The following is a 21,854-nucleotide window of genomic DNA, read 5'->3' as shown; positions in this document are numbered from 1 at the left end:
ATGTGTCAAAGATCCAGTTTAAATTCATTTTGCCTGAGTTGAATCTGGCTAAGACCCATAGTTGGATGTGGGGATAGGTCTAATCTAATAGTGAAAGGATCTGATGATACCCAACAACACAACATCTCTAGGGTGGAGGTGCATGCATGAGGAGAAGAGGGATTGCTATCCCATGTTAGGGATTATAGGTTGAATATAATGGGTCATCAAGTTGGTAGTCTTGGAAATGCTAAGTTCTCTGTTATCAGTGGGTCTTGGGCTGAGGGGAGGAAATCCCTTGAATTGAGTGAATTTGTGCCAGTGTCTAACAAAGTCCTTAAAATCCTATAGAGACGATTAGGGGAACTTCATTGAAGGCTTTAACGTATGTATTTTATGTATTTGATATGCAAGTCATTGAACAATCTGACAGTGATCACAATGCTTTAGCCCTAGAATTAGCGTCTATTTTTGATTTACAACAAACACCAATTGAGGATAATAATCATAATCCACTTATAAATAGCAAGAGGAGGGATAAGTAGTCAAAAATTGAAGGTAAGTCAACAGTCCTAGCGCAAATTTACAATGTGGTCCTTAAGTCATTGTATGACTTTAAAAAAAATACAGCTGTGGGGCATCATATAATTAGATAGTGTACCAACTTATGCCGGAAAATCAAAACATTCATTTTTATGGTGATTGAGGGTAAGGCCGTAGTAGCAATAAAACTGAATGGTATGATGACAATTGTAAGGCTTGTAGAGCTGAATTAATGTCCCCGGCAAAAAATGGAATCTGGCATCTTGTAGCAGAACAAAGAAAAAAATATCAAGTAGCACAAATAAGGGCTAAAAGAAACTGGAAGGAGGCCTTATGGCGAGAACCCCTTCATGAAGAAAAGGAAAAGATTGTAAATAGTTATGGCATATGGTAGCCAAGGGTTCCAAGAGTAGTATTATGGAATAAACATTTTACATTCAACTGCACCTCTGGGTTAATCATTTTAGTGCTCTATACACAATTTGTCAGATTTCCATTTAGTTGAAAATGATAAAGAATGTCTGGCGAGATTGGTAGAGTTGTGCCCTGTAGATTCAGATTTTGTTTAGCTTAGATGAAACAAAGATGGCCCTTTCCACCCTACAGAGGGTTAAGGCCCTCAGCTTGGATACAATCCCAGGTGACCTTTACCTCCCTGAGCGAATAAATATGGTGTTTTATAATTAAACAAAGTTTTAATGCAATTTTATTGGGGGCAAAGGTACCCAACTCTAGCTTAGGCGCTGAGGTGGTGCAATTTTAAAAAAGGTGATACAGTAATACATCAAATTACAGACCAATAAGCCTCTTTGATATATCACAGAAGCTGTTTTCCATGCATTTGTTAGAAAGATTGAAAGTCTTGATTTTAGAGGGGAACAAATTGTCATCTTTGCAAGCGGGTTTCAGAGCAAACACAAGTACCACGGATCACATTTTTAAATTTATTTTAATTCTTTTGGAAGTATGTGACAATCAAAAAAGAACATATTTATGTTGTTTTTGTTTACTTACACGCAGGCTTTGACCTCATCCTTCGAGAAGAATTGTGGATTGCTTTAAAACGTAAGGGAGTTCCTGACTACTTGCTCCATACCATAATATGAGTATAGACCAACAATTAAGCCCAATAAGATGGGGTCAGAGAGGAGAATTAACTAAATATATTTGGGTGGATGGGGAGTTCGCCAAGGATGAGTATTGGCACCTATCCTGTCCACCCTATACATGAATGGGTTTATAAAGACATTGGATGATTGTATTGGTGACCCCCCTATGATTTCTGGCCAGATTATATTGTCAATATTATTTGCAGACAATACCCTACTTTTCTCCAAAACCCCTATGGGATTACGGAATATTCTAAACCGATTTACGCGAATTTGGTTTGGAAATAAACGTTAAAAAAACGAAATCTATGACATTGAACCCACATAGGTCCTTTAAGGGTAAGATCAGTTTAGGGGACACATACCTGGAGCATGTGAAACAATTGGGGCCCGATTCACAAAGGTAAACAGACAAAAGTCTAACTTTATGACTTTTGGTATTCACAAAGGGCACTTACTACTTGTGAGTGCCCTTTGTGAATACCAAATTTTAACTTTACGACTTTCGGTATTCACAAAGGGCATTTACGCCCTTGGTGAATACCAAAAGTCGTAAAGTTCAAATTTGGTATTCACAAAGGGTACTTACGAGTAGTAAATAATACTACTTTGTAAATAATCAAAAGGCCCGATTCACAAAGGTAAAATATGACAAAAGTCTAACTTTTCCACTTTTGGTATTCACAAAGGGCATTTATGAATATTTACATTTACAAGGAGGTAAAAGATATTGTGGCCGCCTTGTATGGAGCTCAATTATGGGGTGGTAATAATATTGGTGGCATTGAAATTACTGAGAACAATTGCATGAGATCTGTTCTTGTTCTGCCTCTCAACGCGCCCTTAACCCTTATTCGTTTAGATCTTGGTTTGAAAAACATATCTCACGTGGCTGCATTTAGGCCTCTTGCTTTTTGGGTTAGAGTATGGACTAACAAGTCTCCTCTTTTCCGATGTGAATCAGTTGCTGAGATTCTTGCTTTAGATTTCAAAGGGAAAATAGCCTGGTTCAATCATGTCAAGGAATGGTTAAACAGTTTAGGAATGCCTGAATTATGAAATAACCCAGCAGCTATGCCACAGAAGTACTTTTTTGGTGTAAAGAAGAGGTATTGGGACTATATTAATAATCAGTGATTAATTACTCCCCTGTCAGTGAGCTAACAAGTAGATTTCTAGATTTCAAATACAGAATGATTGGTGAGGCCTTTCTTAATTGTATAGAATCACCCCCAGAAAAAAACGGTATACTTAATGCCTTAACCGCAGCGATTTTTCTGCCGCGTAGCGGGCGTTTTAAAGGGTGGGTGGGGCTCCGTCGGCCGTTGGCCGACGGCAGCACCAGTGAGGTAGTGCTCAAGTCGGCCAACGGCCGACGGGAGCACGGATGGGGTTAGAGTCCAGATATGGCATTCTTCCGGTGAACGGAACCCAGAGCAGATGGGTAGGAAGTATTTGCTCCCCAAATTGTCCCTTCTGTCCAGGTAAATCTGAATCTTTGGATCACTTTTTGTTTTTTTTTGTACTAAATTCACAGCCACTAGGAGAGGTTGGTTGTTCCCAATCTGAAGTACTTTATCTCTGAGGCAACTAAAGGAGACTGTTAGAAGCGTGAAGTGTGATACTACATCTTGGCTAGTGTTTTCTGTATCAAGATAGTTATTATATGCCTGGCGGATGAGAAGTAAAACTAGTTTATCTTTATTAGGGCCGTAAGTGGGTCTTGGGATACATATTTTAAAACATTGATTGTCCATCTGAATATAATGAAATGTAGGATGGTAACATGCACTTTACAGACATATATTGCCATTGCAGGAGGTTGATTGGTAGATAAGGCCCAGAAGCATATATATTTTTATTGCATGATAAGTTTTGAATACCTTACAAGTGTTGGGTTGATCATTACTTGTTCTTATGTAATAAGATGTATAATCTGAGTTTTAGCTTGTATTTTACAGTTTTATCTCCTTTTATTGATGTTTTTCTCAATGATTTTATGCTTAATGTAAATTTATGGTTTTTGATCAAAACCGAATAAAGATTATTATTATTTACTAGCTTACCCGTCGCGCGTTTCTGTGATCTTAGAAGAAAGGAAATTTAAGGAAACTTATTATGATGAAATTCAATTTACATTGTGTCATTTTTATTGAAACCTATTCATTTGAATATGGAAAACATTTTAACACCATCGCTGCTAGTGATATTTTCCCCCTGTGCTGGAATTTTCAAAAGTCCATTGATCATGACGAGCTGGGCTCGTCATCAGCCTGGTAGGAGGCTACTTCATGACGAGCCCAGCTCGTCATGAGCCTGGAAGGGGTTAAAGTGTTGTTTTAATTCTGTTTATTTATTCAAGTGCTTGTGGATACACAGTATTTTTTGTTTTTTTGTCTGGTGGGCACACGAATAAATCAGAAGGTTTTTCCACGCGTGAACTGGCCACATACAGTTGTCCATGTGAGAAGCACGGATTTTCCAAATGTAGTCCACACACATGCAGCGATTGTCCTTTTGCTTTGTTGATGGTGATTGCAAAAGCGAGTTGCACCGTAAACTGTTAACTTTCAGTATCGGAAAGATTATGAGGACCCTGGGGGCACGGGGGCCGATTTTTAACAATTTTTCTTTTTTTTTTGTTGCCTGAAACCTTTGCGGGAGTTTACTCAACAACTTTTACCCAATTATTATTTTTTTTACCAGAAACCTTCGCGGGAGTGTACTCAACAACTTCCCAAAGTTTCATGCCGATCGGATGAATGGTGTAGTAATGCATAAAGGACAAACAGACAGACAGACAAACATTTGTTTTTATATAAATAGACTAGCTTACCCGTCACGCGTTGCTACGATCTCAGAAGAAAGGTAATTTAAGGAAACTCGTTATGATAACATTCAATTTACATTGTGTCATTTTTATTGAAACTTATTCATTTTAATATGGAAAACATTTTAAAGTGTTGTTTTAATTCTGTTTAGTTATTCAAGTGCTTGTGGATACACAGTATGTTTGGTTTTTCTGTCTGGTGCTTACACGAATAAATCAGAAGGTTTTCCGACGCGTGAACTGGCCACATACAGTTGTCCATGTGAGAAGCACGGATTCTCCAAATCTACTCCACACACTTGCAGCGATTGTCCTTGTGCTTTGTTGATGGTCATTGCAAAAGCGAGTCGCACCGAAAACTGAAAAACGTTCAGTATTGGAAAGATTATGAGGGCCCTGGGGGGCTGGGTGGCCAATATTTAACACGTTTACTTATTTATTTTTGCCAGAAACCTTCACGGGAGTGTATTCAACAACTTTTAACAAATTTCTTTGATTTATTTTTTTTAAAGGTTTTTTATTTTTTTTGCCAGAAGCCTTCGTGGGAGTGCACTCAACAACTTCCCAAAGTTTCATGCCGATCGGGTTACAATGGTGTAGTAATGCATAAAGGACAAACAGACAGACAGACATACATTCGTTTTTATATATATAGATAGATTATTATAATATCTGACATGGCCTTTTTATTTAATTTTTATTAAAGATGTGGTTTGAAGTCAGTGTGTGGGTCTCAGTGCCTCTAAACTGGCATCTGATTTATGTTCCCTATTTCAGATACAGAGACAATACTGCACCATATAATTTTCACAAACAGATTTGTACTTACCTTTGTATTTCATCATGGTGTTCTCGGGGCCTCTAACCTTCGTATTGTTAGACCTGGAACAACACACAAATTGTCAAAAGGCTGTTAAAAATGTTTGAATAACTGGAACGTCTTCCAAACAGTTTGTAGTGTGCGTTACTATACCCAGACAGCAAATCTGAGGACCTCTGAAAGTGCCACACAACATCCCACCGACCGTAAACCCATCAACACGGACTCTAGAGCCGAGTAGAGAAGAACAAAGGGTACTTCAAGCCTCAGGATCTCAGACGTAAATGTAATAAATCTATTGTCAACACCAGTGGCAGCCGGTAAGTTTTGGGGTGAGGGAGGCGGACAGGACACACACTCACATACACATAACACTCACAACCAGGCACACACACACACACACACACACAAATACATTCATTCACAACACTCTTTCCCAAACATTCATACATGCACGCACGCACGTACCAAACAATGTAAAAAGAAAATAAATCACACTTACCTTCAGCCAGCTCTGCTCTGCCTCGGAGGTTCCAGGAGGCTTGGGACTGCTGCCTTCCCTCATTGGATGACCTAAGGTCAGCCAATGAGGGAAGGCAGCAGTCCTATCCTCATCACATAGTGGGATGGGGTCAGGGAGACTACTGACCCCACCCCACTCTGTGATGAAGTGTCACTGATTGACACTCGACCCTGGGCGCTTCAGGGCTTAAAACTGAAGTGCCCAGGTGTGAGGCAATCAGTGACGCTATCCCTCGTCACTGAGGGAAGGGCCTCAGCAAACGTTTCTGAGCTGAGAAAGCCATGCCCAACGGAGCAGTGACTTTCTCAGCCCAGCACATTTCAGTTCAGTCAGCCAGGAGCCAGCGCTAAATGCGCATGTGTGTCTCCTGGCTGCTTAAACTGAAAGTGAATAGTGTCTGTCAGGCTGACTTTTGTTCAGCCTGACAGAACTGTTCCTATGGGGAAAAAGGAGGCGGGCGGGGCCTTCCACCCAAATGGACCAGCCGCGCCTGATCAACACAAAGACCTAGTTTTATCATTATTTGACGCACCGTTGCAAGACAATTTGCTGCCTTGCATCAATTGGAGAGGGCAGGAATGTGCCATATCTATTAATATATTTTTGTCATTCAAACATATGTTTATTTTAGACTGTGGTCTTTGAAACATAAGCACAATAAAACCCATGCCCAAACAAGCAAAGTTGTTAATGAAAACTGGCTGAACCGATAGTTAAAACTACAATACAATAAAATGATCATATTTTTTGTACAACCTCTTAAACAGACAGTAGAAATCCCCAAAAGCCACAGGTTACATCCAAGAATGGCATATCCAAGAGCAGATCAATAGGTTTGCCCCTTTCACTAATATCATATTTTTGTAAAACTGGTTTTAATAAAAAATTTAATTGAGCAAAAAACCACAAGCAAACCACTAAAATATGTTTTAGACTACCCTTCGTATCAAGGCAACATTTGCCGGTGTTATCCTTGTGTAACAGGGCAGTATGAGCATCGGAGATTGAGACCTGATGTACCCCGCACCTACATTTCAATAAACTTTGTCACAGTCGTACATTAGGTAGTTTCTCCAAATAAGGAAATGTTTCCTCCTCCATCCACGATGTCATCAGATGGAATACTGATTTTTTTTCCTTAATTTTTCTAGACACCAGTTTGGTTGCTCTGCTGAGCTCAGATTAACTCATGCATGGCTGATCTATCGCACACTCTATTTCTAAAGTTTGGCAGCAGTTGAGGATCCTCCCTCTAACAAATTGTGCCCAAGTTAACTCGCTTCTCGCATTTTATTTTTTTGCATAGTGATTAGGTTTTAGAGAGTTCCTCACTCTCTATTTTAGTCTAGAATTTAATTGTCTCTACATATGCTAAGTGAGTCCATCCTGTCTGATTAGCTTCTATTCTAACAACCTGGTCCATGGTAGATGGAGGAAGAGCGAGTAATCTTTTCAAACACTTTCCCTCTTCAAGGTCCCAGTTTGATTTCCCACTGATACAAACTGCTCAGCACCGTACTGGAACTGGAGCCATATCATTCCCTGATAGGCTGCCAGCACCGGTCTTAGGATGTGGCACCCGAACTGGTTGTCAAATTTCTTAAGGCCCCCTATCGAGGAGAGTGCCTTCGCCTCCAGAGGTGCAATGTGTTCTTTCCATAACAAATTATTTGAGAACCACATCACCAAATATTTAACTTGCTGACTGTCTTGATTTTAACTTTATTTATAGTCAAAACCAACTTTATTCTCTTCTTCCCAATGGGAAGCATGTTATTCTTTTCAATAGTTATTATGAGTTTTTTCCTTTAACCCGTTTAGCGCGTCGAACATTCCGCCCCAGTGCGGACGTTCGATCGCGCTAACGGGATTCGGACATCCAACGGTCGTGCGCAGCACCAGCGAGGTAGTGCACGCGACGACCGTTGGACGTTCGAAGCACGGAAGGGGTTAACACTAACCCAAGAAGACATCTAGCTTCCTCTGAAAGTTGATTTCTGTCAGATCTAGAATTACCAGATCATCTGCATTTAAGAGGCAGCTTACATGCATACATTCATTTTGGGGCTAAAGCTATTCGAGTGGTTGAGTATGTTTGGTAAATCAGCTAAGAATAAAGAAAACAAAATAGGGGCTAACGCACACCCTTGCCTCAGGCAGTTTCATATGTCTATTCTTCTTGAGAGGAATCCCTCGAGATCTAATTCCACCTGGGCCAAATTATCTCTATGCAGTTCTTGAAAAATCAGGAGAACACCAGTCGGAATTTCATATCTTATTAGTACGTCCAATAGCAAGGCCCGATCAACAGAGTCAAATGTGGACCAACAAATCCATAAAACAGAAGTATAATCCACCACATTGCTCTATTGATTTCCTGGCTAAAGCCCATAAACTAAAGCTATGGTCTGTTGTCGAGTGTCCCTCCTTTAAACCTCCTTGCTCTAGGGGAATTACTGAGTTTTCTTTTGCCCATAACTTCAGCTTCCCCAGAAGGATATTTGAAAAGGCTTTGCCACTCATATCTAGCAGGTATACATACCGATAGCCTTCAGGGAGGGCATGCTCAAAATGTTATGCATAGGTTTAATAAATGCAGTCTTCAAGCTATACGGGAAACATCCTGTCAGGAGGATTTTCTGCAAAAGGGGATAGAGCAAGCTGGTCCACCAAGCAATATTGGTTTTTATTATTACTGCAGGTAGATTGTCTGGCCCGGCTGCCCTTGCAATTTTTAGTGACTCAGTTGTCTTCTTAATATTTGGTGCTGAAAACTTCTCCTTAATTCCCAGCTTAAGGTTTATTGGGCTCCAAGAGATTACAGTATCTTTACTGTAAACTTCTTCCAGGTAATCTACCCAAGCATCTCTCCCATCGATCATGTCAATTTCCCCAGGGCTTTTCCTGTCCTATTTTGTGACAACCTTCAAACTATCAAGAGATTGTGCATTCCTGCCCTCCCTTCTGCTGGTGCACTTGTGGCTGATTAGTGCCAATGCAGGCACACTCGTGCCACGGTGCAAGCGTGCCTGCATTGCAGGCAAGATTGTTTTGGAGCATGAAGGGAGACCTTCATGCATAAGAACAACCTTTAGAGGCGGAATGCTGAATGCAGCACAATTAAAGGAAACTAAAAGGACAAATGAAACTATTTCTATTCGATACACCTTTGTCAGAAAGGCGTACAATTTTATTGCATTCCCGGTTTACCAGTTTTGGTAGATCTGGGAATGTGGCAAAATAGATGGGTGGATGCGTGGGTACAACCACACATTAACTCATGTAACGTCTCCCTGACACAGAGTATCACAAGGCAGTAAAATACATTCCTGTGATTTACTATGGATTTACCAAGTCTCAATGAGCCACACTTGGTGGTCTTGCATGGCTTGTTAAATCTGATTTAAGGATTACGTTGACCATATTTCACCTTGCATGAAACAAGGACATGCAATCCTTATATAAATCTCCCACCAGGACCAGATTTATCATCAAAAGTTGGAGCTGCGCAATCCAGTACAACAACTCGCTGCACTGTATCAATCGGAGAGGGTAGGATTGCACCATATCTATCAAGGCAGTGACTTGTGCTGGTTTGCGTTACTTTGGATTTGCCATGCCTTGCAGGGCCACACAAGGGTTTGGCTTTGTAAATATGACTAAAGGACTGCATTGACCTTGCGTCACCTTGAGTGCAAGGGCAACGCAATCCTATGATAAATCAGGGCCACAGTCTCTCTTTTACTGTTTCTTTCTTCTCACGTTCCCCTTCTGTCTGCCTCTTGCCAGTCTCAGAGTCCTGTTCATACTACACCTTTAGTATGTTTAGTACCACTATGAGTAGACAAGTGTGGCTCACTGGTTAGAGCCATTAATAAAAATGGGGCCACCCAAAACGGTACGGACCTGGGTATAGTACAGTAAGAAAAAACAATGGTCCAAGACCTAATTCTTTTCAGCCTGATTCAATCAGTGTATATTCATACAATAAGCAAGTTCCTGGGCGTTCCAAAAAGATCCGCTCCAAATCGATTATTTCACATAGTCAGTCAATTATATATATACCACTACAACAGCAATTAAGAGTGTAATATTTATTGTCTCTACACAAGTAAATGATGATGTACAGAAATATTTTTGGCTTTTTCTAAAGTAAGAAGGTTGCCCGAAAAGGCGTGCACAAAGAAGTGATCAAAAGAGTGTGCGGTGAATAAGGAAAAGAAAAGAATTCAAAGTAATAGGTTAAAGGTATTCACATTTTAATTCTATAATCACGGTCTCACAATTTTCCGTGTCAGAACCTGGTCCACAAGAAAATGCTAAATACCAAATGATGTAAATATAAACTAAACATAGACAACCAAGTCAGATTTTTGTGCACATTGTTTGGCAAGTGTGGATCCTAGGTTAGGTTAGGTTAGAGCGGCAGACTCTGAAGCAGAGATCAGGCCCAGGACCAGGGTTCAAGTCCCGACGCGGCAGGGTCTTGGGCTCAATGTCCGTGGACTTGATAATTCTCGCATCGGCGCCTACTCTAATCATGGGTCCCACGCTGCAACTCTAGACAATAGCTTGCTTAATCTCCACAACGGCCCCTACAACACTGGGATGCCTGGCTTCACCTTGGAGGTGCCCAGGAGAGACATCTCACAGGGAGACCCAGGAAGGGTTCCACAGCATTATACAGCACCGGGGGCAGCTGTGCGCTTTACAAAATACACCACATTTACATTTACATATGATAGTACTGCTTATGTACTACAAAGTTCTATATCCGAACCTACAAGCGGCTCCAATCTTTTCTGTGCAGAGATCACCGCCTGGATTGCAGAGATCGCCGCACACATACAACAACATTTCCGTAGTAAATGTGGGAAGGATACGGGAAGTGGCTGAAAAATTAGAAATACTTGCAACAAAATGGAAAGAGTTTAGAAACTGATAAGTTGGGGTTTATGTGGGGGAGGCATGCAGCCACCAACAACGGCGTACACCCATTGCTATTCACAAGCTGCGCTTCTATAGTTACTGTAGGACCTTCAATAGTTGTAAATGTACCCCAACACACCTAAGATGCAAATTTGTAAACTGCATTTTCACCCTAAAGGGTATCTTGAGGCTCAAATATCATATTTGTATTGTTGCTCAATAATATTAATTTTATCAACCACAGAAGGATGAAAGGCAGAGTAGATCTGCCAGGATTGGAACCTGTGACCATGAGAACAAACACCGATTAATTAATTAATTAATTGCAAGTTTATATAGCGCTAGGATCGACTCCCGGAGGAGTATCTCCGCGCTTCGACCGCTGCGAAACCCTTCCTGGCTTCCCTGAGAGATGGTCCCTTAATGGGTATCTCCAGGGTGAGACCAGGCATCCCCGGCGGTCTGGTGGGGCCGTTAGTGCAGATGAGGCAAGCTAATGCTCAGAGTTGCCGAGTGTGATCGCTGATCAGAGTGGGCACCGAGGTGAGAGAATTATCGAGTCCGCTGACCCTGGTCCAGAAACCTGCCGCGTCGGGAATCGAACCCTGGTCCCGGGCTGTCCTCTGCTCTCGGGTCTGCCGCCTCTAACCAGTGAGCCACACTACTGCACTACCGATCATTACAATGGGTGCATTACCATCTTAGCTATTAGGTTCAGATAGCCCCTAATACTGCAACTCACTCCCATATGAAATAGTGGATGCAGGAACTTACAATAGAACCCTGGAGGAAGAATTTTTGTTAAAATAAATGTCTTTATTTTTACTTTGTAAAAATATATATAATTATTATTTCATGTTAAAAAATAGATACATATTAACTGAATATTATTTTATCATACAATATTGTAACATGCTTTTAAAATAAACATATAATACATTTTCATTTAAATGTCACTTAAAAATATTAGTGAAATATGTTTTTGTTAACAGACCAGATCGATTAACAATGCTCTAGTACAGTTGGTTCTTTTTTTTTTCTTTTGTCCTCATTACCACCATGGTTTCAAATGCCAGACCGGATGAGCCTACGACCAGTTGTCTCAGTTTATTAATACTGGCAGGGATAAGGAACGAACATAGTGGGGGCCAGGCATCCCTCAGCTATTGCGGGCTCCATCGAGAAGGCATAAGATCAACCGATTACCTAACCTTCGGTAACCCTGGTAGGAGTAACAGCCAACACGAACCGGGCTAGGACCGGGCAATGGCTGTACCGACGGTGTGAGAGAAAGGACACCATAGTAATGTAATCATCGGACCCGGGGAAAAAAAGAAACCCGGACAATTCATTGCACCCATGACAACAGTTACCAAAAAGCCCTTTTACTCTGGTTGCCAGACCTGGCCAGGTCCATATGTGAGGTCTGCAAGACGGACACCTGCCAGTCGCTGAAGGAGGGGGGTAAAGGCTCCTTCCATTTCCTGCAGATCTCCCTTCTTGCTAACAGCACCGCATAGAACACCAAACTTTTGGCTGCGCTCTGTACTCCATCCAGGATCCCAAAAATCACTAGAGGCAAGTCTATGGTAACCGGGGCACCCAACGATGTTGTAAGAGAGTTGCTGGTCGCTTCCCAAAATGTATCCAACCGGGGGCATTCAAAAAACATATGGGCATCCGATGCTGCCACAAGCCCACACCTGGCACATGAAACTAAATTACCATCGGTAAATTTAGATAGTTTCAGGGGAGAGTAGTACGCCCTATGCAGGGTATAAAGGTGATTTCTGCGTAGCCATGAAGGCTTCACAATGTTCCATCAGAGTCCAAATGAAGCGGACCAGAGCTCTTGCAGATTGTGACCGATGATTGAAGAACCCCACAGCGAGTCTGGTAAACTGAAGTCCCCATTCGTTTCCTCGAGTATGAGTCTATACCACTTTTTAGCCGGTCCTCTATTCACTAGATTAGTAATTAGTAGGCTATAGCCTCCAAGTGCAAACTTATTCCCTCTTGGGGGAAGAGTTTTATAAGCTTGAGTCCAGCTGGCCATTTGCAGGTTTTTAAACCTAGATAGGTTAGGGCCAATCTTGATTTGGAGATGTTCCCATGAAAGCAAGTCCCCTTCAAAAAAGAGGTCTCCCCAAACTTCCAGGCCTGCCTCTCTCAAGGGCACCGCTAAGCTATCTCCTAGCCAGGCGGGACTTTCAGGTAACCCCCAAAGTGGTGTTTTATCACAGAAATACCCCTGCTTTAAAGATTTTGTTACTTCAGCCCACATTTTTGCCAGTCCTTGCAGGACCTTCAGTTTGATTTTTTTTAAATTGCGGATTGCAACATTTAAAAAGAAAGCCCGACTGACTGACACCTTCCCCGTCCCACACAGCTGAAAACATTGAGCCCACCCGTAGTCAGTGGGCATTTTCAGCAACATACGGGTATGGGACAGCTGGAAAGCCCATGCATATAGTTTTAGATCAGGGGCAGCCAAGCCCCCCTTGTCCCTTCGCCGTCTAAGTTTTTTCCAGGCTATTCTCGGCAGGTGGTTATTGCAGATAAAGGATGTGATGTCTGACTGTAATTTAGCTAAACAAAATTGATCAAAATGTAGGGTAATGGTATTGAATAAGAACAAAGTTTTGGGTAAAATCGACATTTTAATTAAGTTGGACCTCCCGATTAAAGAAAGTGGGAGGTGGGACCATGATTGCAATAGCGTACGACACTCTTTAGCAACTGCTGAGAGATTGACTAGGGCAAGTTTGTTAATATCTTTCACGATATTTAAGCCCAAATACCGCATTGAAGAGCCTGCCTGTACCTCCATAGCACTCCCATCGTCATTCCAGAAAAGCATCTTGGTATTTTTAGCATTGATCTAATATCCAGATATTTGACCGAATGCATAGGCAATTTTTAGAATTTGCAGGGAGTGCGGTTCTAACTTCTGACGTGAAAATAAGCACATCGTCTGCATATAGGGCTACCTTTCTCTCCCACCCTCTATATGAAAAAGGCTTGATGGTAATCTCATCCCTCAGTTGTTGCGCAAAGGTAGGGGGGAGAGCGGGCAACCCTGCTGTGTCCCCCTAGAGAAGGTTATGATATAGTAGGCCCACAGCTCGGCGGAACCCCGCACCCACGCCAAACTTCACCAAAGCCTCCGACAGGTATACCCAATTAACCCTGTCGAAGGCCTTGGTTGCATCTAACGTGAGGGCGGCCAGCGGAAGGTTCTCAACCAGTGCCATATCCATGGCACCTATCAGGTCGTACATTAGCTCATATAATTGTCGCCCCTTCACAAAACCTTTTTGGTCAAGATGGAGAACCGAGGGCGCAATCAGGGCCAGCCTAGATGCAGGGACTGTGGTAAAGATCTTGCAGTCCACATTTAAAATAGATATTGGCCTGTAAGATCCACAGGCGTCCTTTGGTTTTCCCGGTTTCAGAATGAGGGTAATGGAAGGGGGGAGCTGACCTTCGAGTAGGATTTGGTTAAATAACGTAGTAGGAAAGGGGACTATTTCTATTTCCAGTGCTCTATAGATTTCAGCCCGCAACCCACCGGGTCCCGCCGCCTTCCCTTTCTTGCTTTTTTTAATGGCAGACCTTACCTCTTCCTCAGTAATAATGCTGTCCAAAAATTGAGACTGCTCAGAGGAAAGAGAAGGTAGATCAATATCCCTCCGCCAGCCCTCAATAGACCCTGGTAAGATCCCATTATCCTCCTTGTAGATAACTTGAAAAAACTCTCTGAAGGCTCTCCTAATATCCTCATCTGATGAAAAGGTGTTGTTATCCACCGTGATCGCAGCTATGTTATTGCGGACCTTATCTATTTTGGTCTTCCACGCCAATAATTTCCCCGCACCCTCACTATATTCAAAATGGGCTAACTTACTGGCCTCCCATCTTTGTTGGAGTCTGATATTTAATACCGAGCCCAAGCTACCTTTCAGAGCCAGCAATTGATTCCGGGGAGTATTTAGGACAGATTCAGAAGCCGTGTGATTGGTGTCTATGTCCTGTTGGATTTGGAGTATATTTGCTTCAATAGAAGACATTTCCTCCCTAAGTTGCTTCCTACGGTAGGAGACTTTCCCCATAATAAGTCCTCTCAAAAAGGCCTTAAACGAGTCCCAAATATTCCTATTGGTCGCTGAGCCACTGTAAGATATCAAAAAATTATGGGCCTCAGACTTAAGATCGGCAATGTCCTCTGGAAAGCAGAAAAGAGAACGGTCAAAAGACCAAGTAGTGGGAGGCCTCTTAGAGGGCCAAACCAATTCCATTACTACTGCCAAATAATCCGATAGATGTAAAGGAAGGTAGCTAATGGTCCTAACAGAGTCTACAAGTCTCAGGCTAATTAAGATAAAGTCTATCCTGTACTGGTGATGGTACTTATAATTCCGAAAGGAGACACCTTGTTGATGCCCAGACCTCTCTCTCCAGATGTCAACATACCCGTATTGCTTCATTGCGCTCTGAAGCAAGGACCTAGTCTTGGAAAGAACTACAGAGCAGCTATTAGCAGATTTATCCAACAGGGTATCCAATACAACATTAAAATCACCAGCAAAAATAGTGGGCTCGGGAAAAGAAAGCAAGTGTGAAAAAATAGACTCCAAAGTGGAAGGGTCATCCTGGTTCGGTCCATAACATCCCAGGACTGTACTTTACGAACCAGCTATAACCACTGACACGATGGCCCATCTGCCACCTGGGTCCACCGCCTGTGTTACCAGCCTAGCTTTGGCCCCTTTTTTAAAAATAACGAAACCCCTCTAGTATTCGTTGTTTGAGTTGTCGTTACTGCAAAGTCGATCCACCTGTTTTTCTTAATGAGGGCAAGCATTTCGGTCTGAGTTAAATGGGTCTCCTGAAGTATAATGACCTGCGCATCTTGGTCTCGCAGATATTGCATGATTCTATTGGCTCTAGGCCTGGTACGGAGGCCATTAACATTCCAGGAGATATATTTTACGCTACCCATACCTTAGTAAGAAGCTGAGTGCCAATTGTAGCCTTAAGTGATTCCCCAAAAGCTGCCTGTTCCATCCCCTTTAACACATCTTTGCTTGTTGAGGACATTTTTACATTTTTGCCACCTCCCACCACCAACCCATCCCAAGTGCCCCTGCGCCCCCCCTCCCACCCCTTGAAAAACCCTTGCGGTATCTAACCGGAACATAGTCCAATAGATAGCACCCCTCCGCAAGCTCCCGCCGAGATACTCCCGCCACTTTCCCAGAAAAAAAAAGATTATAGGGAGATAAAGGGAGAAAAGACAACTTCATACCATGAAGATGATTAACACAGCTAATTAGCGTATGGGGGGAGGAAGAAAGTAAAAGTAAGGAAAGTTTACAGAGGCAAAAAGAGGAGTTGCTAGCATAATGTTGGCAGAAAAGATATTAAGCATAATTTAAAGATTCACCTACGCTGTATACCCTATTTACTCTCATTGCCCAGCTTCATTAATAGCTCATCGGCTGACTGTACGGATCTGATGTTGAACATCTTATTATTATGCGTGACTTTTAGGGCGGCCGGAAACGTGAGCTGGGATGTTGCACCTAACCTCCTAAAAGCATCCAAGCACCTCCCAAATTCCCATTGTTTCTCCAAGGTGACTCTGGAGAGATCAGATCTAACTAGGAAAGTAAACCCCTTTCCGGCTAATGTCTTTTGCTTTAGCGCCAAGTTCAGAATCTGCTCCTTCAACACATAAGTGTGAAAGCTGACTAAAATTTTACGTGGCTTAGACCTTTGGGGATTACGCCTGAAGGGATCCCTATGGACTCTTTGAATATTCATAGCCAGCTCTTCGATTGGATGCTCTAAGCCTAGGGACTCCTTCAACAAAACGGTGATAAACTGTTAAATATCTGAGCCCTCTGAACCTTCTGGAACGTTGAGAATGCGAATATTTCCCCGCCTAGCATTGTTTTCCAGCGTCTCCATCCTTTCACTGAGAGCCTGATCTTCCATGGTAAGTTTCTGTATGTCAACTTTCGCCTGGTCCAAGTGAGTCAAAAGTACTGTTGCTGTCTCTTCCAAGACACCTGTTCTTATGGTGAGCCTATCAATCTTGTTATCCAATGATTCACAGTAGTTTCTTATTTCAGCTTGCTTTGCAGAGGACTCAGAAAAACCTTTCCTTATCTCCATTTTAAGGGTGGAGAACATTCCCAAAAGGGAAGCTGCTGTTATAGAAGTCTCGACATCAGATTCAACTATGTTAACTCGAGAGGAACAGTCCTCTTGCTGCTCACTGCCATTCGCCGCATCACCCCACTCTCCTCTCGTGGCTCCAACTTCCACCCCTGGTGGGGCTGCTAAGAGGTTATCAGAGACCAGCCCTACAGCCAGAGTATGACTCTGTAGGAGGCCCGGCTCCTGGGAACCCCGACCTCCTGTGCCCGGAAGGGACTGTAACCCCATTCCTGCTCCCTGGTCTACTCCAGTGCCCATAGGAGGCTGTAGATCCTCCTCTCTTGCATGAGCGAAATTAGGAGTAGCCGATGACATTGCCCCGACTTCAACCTCAACCACTGGTAAGGGAGATGATATCTCCGGGATGGGGGAGGAGAGGGAATCCGGGATGGATGCCATAGTGCGATCTTCCGATAGGTGCAGTATTTGAGGAACTACTTTAAAGTAGGAGAGAAGCGAGGGGGTGATTTGTGACCCTGTTGGTAATACAGCCTTGGGGCTCTTAGCCTTAGTCTTGGACTTGGACTTGTACTTAGTACATCTGGACTTTACCTCTGTATTTAAATAGGAAGAGGATTTTTTTCTAGCCGGTACCTCAGAGCTAGGGTCAACAGCCTCTCCGGACTCAACAGACTTACCCTCTAGTAAGGCAACTTTCTTTTTACGTCCCCGTTTACCGTAATCTTTTTCAAGGGTGTGTAACAAGTCCTTAGATGCAGTATACTCTACTGCTGACCCTGGTGATAAAACAGCGGGGGTTACGTTAGTACAGTCAATTGCCTTACCACCTTTAGAAGCCTCTAGCCCCTCCACCGTAGCAGCTGTAAATGGGAGCAACTGTAGCTGTTTCTGTACTCCTCTGCAAGCGTCTTTATTCGTAGCACTACGTAAATTTGCCACGAACGAAGAACCACGGAATGGCTGTCCTAGGCTCCCCAGCTTCCTTCCCCTCCTCAGCTCCAGCGCTGCAGACCAGAGCCGTATCCGCGGCTTTAAACGGGACTCCTGCGGCGTAGATACAATAGAAGATTCAGGGGCCAACTCCCGCGGAGAAAACACACTGACGAGGGTCTGATCCAAAATGGATACAGAGCTCTGTACAGCAGGGCTCCCCGAACAAACGATACGGAAGCAGCGAGCCTGGCGTCCTCCGACATCAGCCAAACAGCATGGACAAAGAAAGCGGACTGTCGGGCAAGGAACCTCCGGCGATAGAAAGCTACCCTGCATCCCTCAGCGGGAGAAAAGTCACGGATCCTGAGATAATGGTAGGTGATTCTCATCAAAGGAGACAAATTCCGTTACGGCTGCATATTCGCTCAGCTCATCCCCCAACATCTGCGGTCATTGCTGTGGTGGGGCTGACCCTAGCGGGAGCTCGTTCTGGAGCACCGAAGCAGCCTAGCTAGCTGCCGCCATGTTGTTCAATGCTCTAGTATAGTTGGTTCTTGTGTCTAGTGGTAATGTTGTTATCCTTTCGTGCAACAGATGGAAATTGTTATTTGAATAACATGTATTATTCATGTTGACTGAAGTGGGGTAAACACATGTGTTTGTATACATATTTTTAGATGCCCCTGACGAAGGAAAATCTTTCCCGAAATGCATTGGGCTGTTGCAGAATAAATCATGACATTTGGGACCTACTTCTGTGCCTGTGTTTTTGTGCACATCTACGGCAATTGAAGATATGAATAAAATGAATTGAATACACTGAGCAAGAAGGACGAAAATAACATGGTGAAACATAAGAATAATAGTGAATAAAAAACGATTTGAATTTAACTCATTGAATTCATATAAAGGCTATGGCTGTGCAGAGTGGTGGAACCTATGCTGGTTCCCCCCCATGGTTTGTTACTTAAAAATATTTGACATCATTTGTTTTTCAGTTTAATCCATTTTGCACAACTTCCCTTTACTTTACCATAATGAGCTCTCTGCCCACGTGGTTGAGATAGTGGCCTACCTCAGCCTATACGTGAAAGTTACTTTAAAAATCATAAAGTTGTAAATTAGGTTCTACCCCCTGATTCTAGGAGTGGGCACATGTAAGTCCACTTAGAAGTAACTTTACCCTCAGAAATTGCGAATAGCCAATAATAGCAAAGTTACCTCAAAGTGTTAGAGCAAATTTGCACGCGTACATTTACTACCATGTACATTTACCTATGTGAATATGCCCCTGTATCTCTTTTCTTTTCACCTTTGTATGAGATCCATTTAATTACCATGTGGGGTCCTTTCACTGTATTTCCCCTTCAGCAGAGGGAGTGGCTATGTGTGAGATCAGTAGTGACCTTTACACAAAGCAGCCAGACTTACTCCTTACACACACAACACAAAGACAATAAATCAGTCTTACCTGCTCAAGGTGCTTGTGACATCCTGCAAATAAGAGTAAGAGACACAAGTAAGTGAGATTTCACAGCAGATGTTACATAGTTAAACAGTTTAGGTTCAAGACACGTTCTAAACCCAAGCTTCATTACATGCTTGTAAATATCTCTCTTGAAAAAACATTGGGAAACCACTGCCAACTCCATAAGGATAGTCTGGGATATTTTGAAGTCACACAACAAAGCTCATTATGTGATATTCTGAATGGGATGGCATGACAATTGAATCCCTTTACCGCGCAGGTAAGTACTACCATAAGGGCCATTTTGAAGTATTTTAGCATGCAGGTAAGTTAGTCATTTATGTTAAATGTCTATTTATTGTCATTTTCAACTTTTACGTAGCAGTTGTTACATGTTTGTAAACACAACTTTGTCAATCTTAGGCACCTACAATATTGCTCAAAGGAATATTGACCAGTAAAGTATATTGTGATGAAATGGGGTGTATTTCATTGTGTGGTTGTGCAACCTCACCATGTATTACACTCACCACTCTGTCTTGCATCCAATAAGGCTCGTTTGTAAAACCTTAGCTTAACTCTAGTAGCTGTAGCTTCAAGCGGTCAGGCTTAAACAAAGGAACAAGTGCAAAGCATTAAGAAGTACCACATCAATTGAATAGGAAAGAAACACAACTCTCAAGAAATCCAACTTCAATTTATTTAAATGGATTATATTTCTATTAATTCATGTACACCAAAATGAAGCAAATTTCTGGAGGTTTCTGGAGATATAAGTACGTGAAGAAACAATAAATCAGAGCTTTTCACTCAACCACAAACAAGTATTGGTATGCACCGTGGTAACATGGTTTACAAACCTTTTGGAAACTTTTACCAAACTTTGACAAAGTTGAACGTGGTCCCTTCCAGTTACTTTGACTGAACAACTCCGGCAGGGAGCAGGTCAAGTGGACTAACAAAGTCCCATGGAACAGATAGCTTCCATTAAACGCAGTCTCCAGTTCAGTTTCAGTGTTAACCGCAACTTGCCATTGTCTTCAATAGAGGGGTTCTGATGCAAAGGATGAAGGAGAATGAAGATGCTAGAGGATGTTGCCGATGCCATTCCGGTGATGGAGGTCTTCCTATGGCCACTCCTCTGTCAACAAACATGGTGGGGTGATTTTGGCTCAATGGGTCGGCGTCCAAGTCCGGATTGAGTTCAGCCAAAACCCAATGGCTAGTGGCCTGCTGGTCTCTGGTTGCAACAAAACCAGCAGCTCCCTTTCACTGGTAATAACTTTCCTTCTGGGCGACCAAACTGAACTCTCCCAGGTCCGGCGGATATGGATGTGATTCTTGAGGTTTGGGGCTCAGCCCCATTGCCTGCAATTTGTGGGTACCAAGTTGCCATGGATGGCTTCCTGAGCTTTTATGGCCCTGGTGCTGGAACAAGAAGCCAGCAAACTGACTCTTGGAGTCCTTTCTTTTGTGTGGGGCTCAGGGATGGCTCCTCCTCGGGCAGAGCACCACAGGAACAGCCCTCTCTCTGCGTACCCAAGGATCAGCAAGTGCAGTCAAAATTTAGCTACACCCTCTCTTTGCTATGGCCAAACAACTCCAGCAATCCCAGGAGTCACTATTCTGCAAACTCCCAAGATGATGGAACCCTTCTCCGAGTTTGTGGAGCTTGGTAGTCCACCCTAAAGGTGTGGCTACCTACATACCCATGGTAAAAACAGTTTGGCAACTGTTTTAACCTTTCTGTCCCTGCTGCCAGCTGCTCTTCCAGATCAAAACAGCAGCCCCTCCTTTGTGCGTATACTCTCTGTTCTTCAAAGGTGACCTCCCCTTTGAAACGCGCCATTTGTGCTCCAATCCAGTTTGGCTTTCCTGCTAAGAAATGATTCACACCTCTTCCCATGGCATATGCCTGTTGTTCGGTCCTAGGAGTTGTTCACACTTCTCTCCAGGATGGCAAATAGCTCTCTTGAGGCCAACAACTGCGAATGGTCACTGGAAAATGTGGGCATCAGAGTAGGAACTTCCTCAAGTTGCCTTTTACCCAAGTGCTACATTCAAAATCGACCTGAGCATCTAGTCAGATTTAATGTGACAATTGTTTTGTTTTGATAACTTGAAGCACCAACTTTAATGGTCCCATTCAGAAGTTAGCACAGCTGAGTTGTCAGCATATAAACTTGTACTTGTCAATGATGCTACTAGTCTTTCCACAGTAAAAACAACAATTTGGGGTATATACTGTTAGGACGCATAAAACCACACATGTCCTACTTTTTATTAAACAGCACCCTGGCTTAGGACTCGACAGGCCTACCTTAGGGGTGACTTAGATATATTAGAAAGGGAGGTCTGGATGTGTTCATTAGCTTAAATGGCAAAATCGAGTTAGCAGTTTAAGACTGTTCTACCAGTCTGAAGTGATAGGCTTGGAGACATGTTTTGCTTTGTCACACTCATGGTGGCACAGTAGGTGCTGCAGGCCAGGATGGTCATTTTAACTTATGAGCCCTGAAATAAGTTAACCTATG

The 21,854-nt window shown here is 42.8% G+C and overlaps 1 protein-coding gene across 1 annotated transcript in view; it reads right to left on the bottom strand.

Moving 5' to 3' along the window:
• Window positions 1-21,854, bottom strand: part of LOC147724957 (butyrophilin subfamily 1 member A1-like) — a 181,123-nt gene that overhangs the window by 19,094 nt on the left and 140,175 nt on the right. The window contains exons 4-5 of the mRNA XM_086967093.1: window positions 19,324-19,346; window positions 5,291-5,343 (exon numbers count right to left, since the gene is read on the bottom strand). Of these exons, the coding sequence (XP_086823219.1) occupies window positions 5,291-5,343; window positions 19,324-19,346 (76 nt within the window). The remainder of the gene's footprint in view (window positions 1-5,290; window positions 5,344-19,323; window positions 19,347-21,854) is intronic.

The sequence above is a fragment of the Lissotriton vulgaris genome, chromosome 4_1 (assembly GCF_964263255.1).
Source record: "Lissotriton vulgaris chromosome 4_1, aLisVul1.2, whole genome shotgun sequence".
NCBI lineage: Eukaryota > Metazoa > Chordata > Amphibia > Caudata > Salamandridae > Lissotriton > Lissotriton vulgaris.
This window is presented reverse-complemented; position numbering and strand designations above follow the sequence as displayed.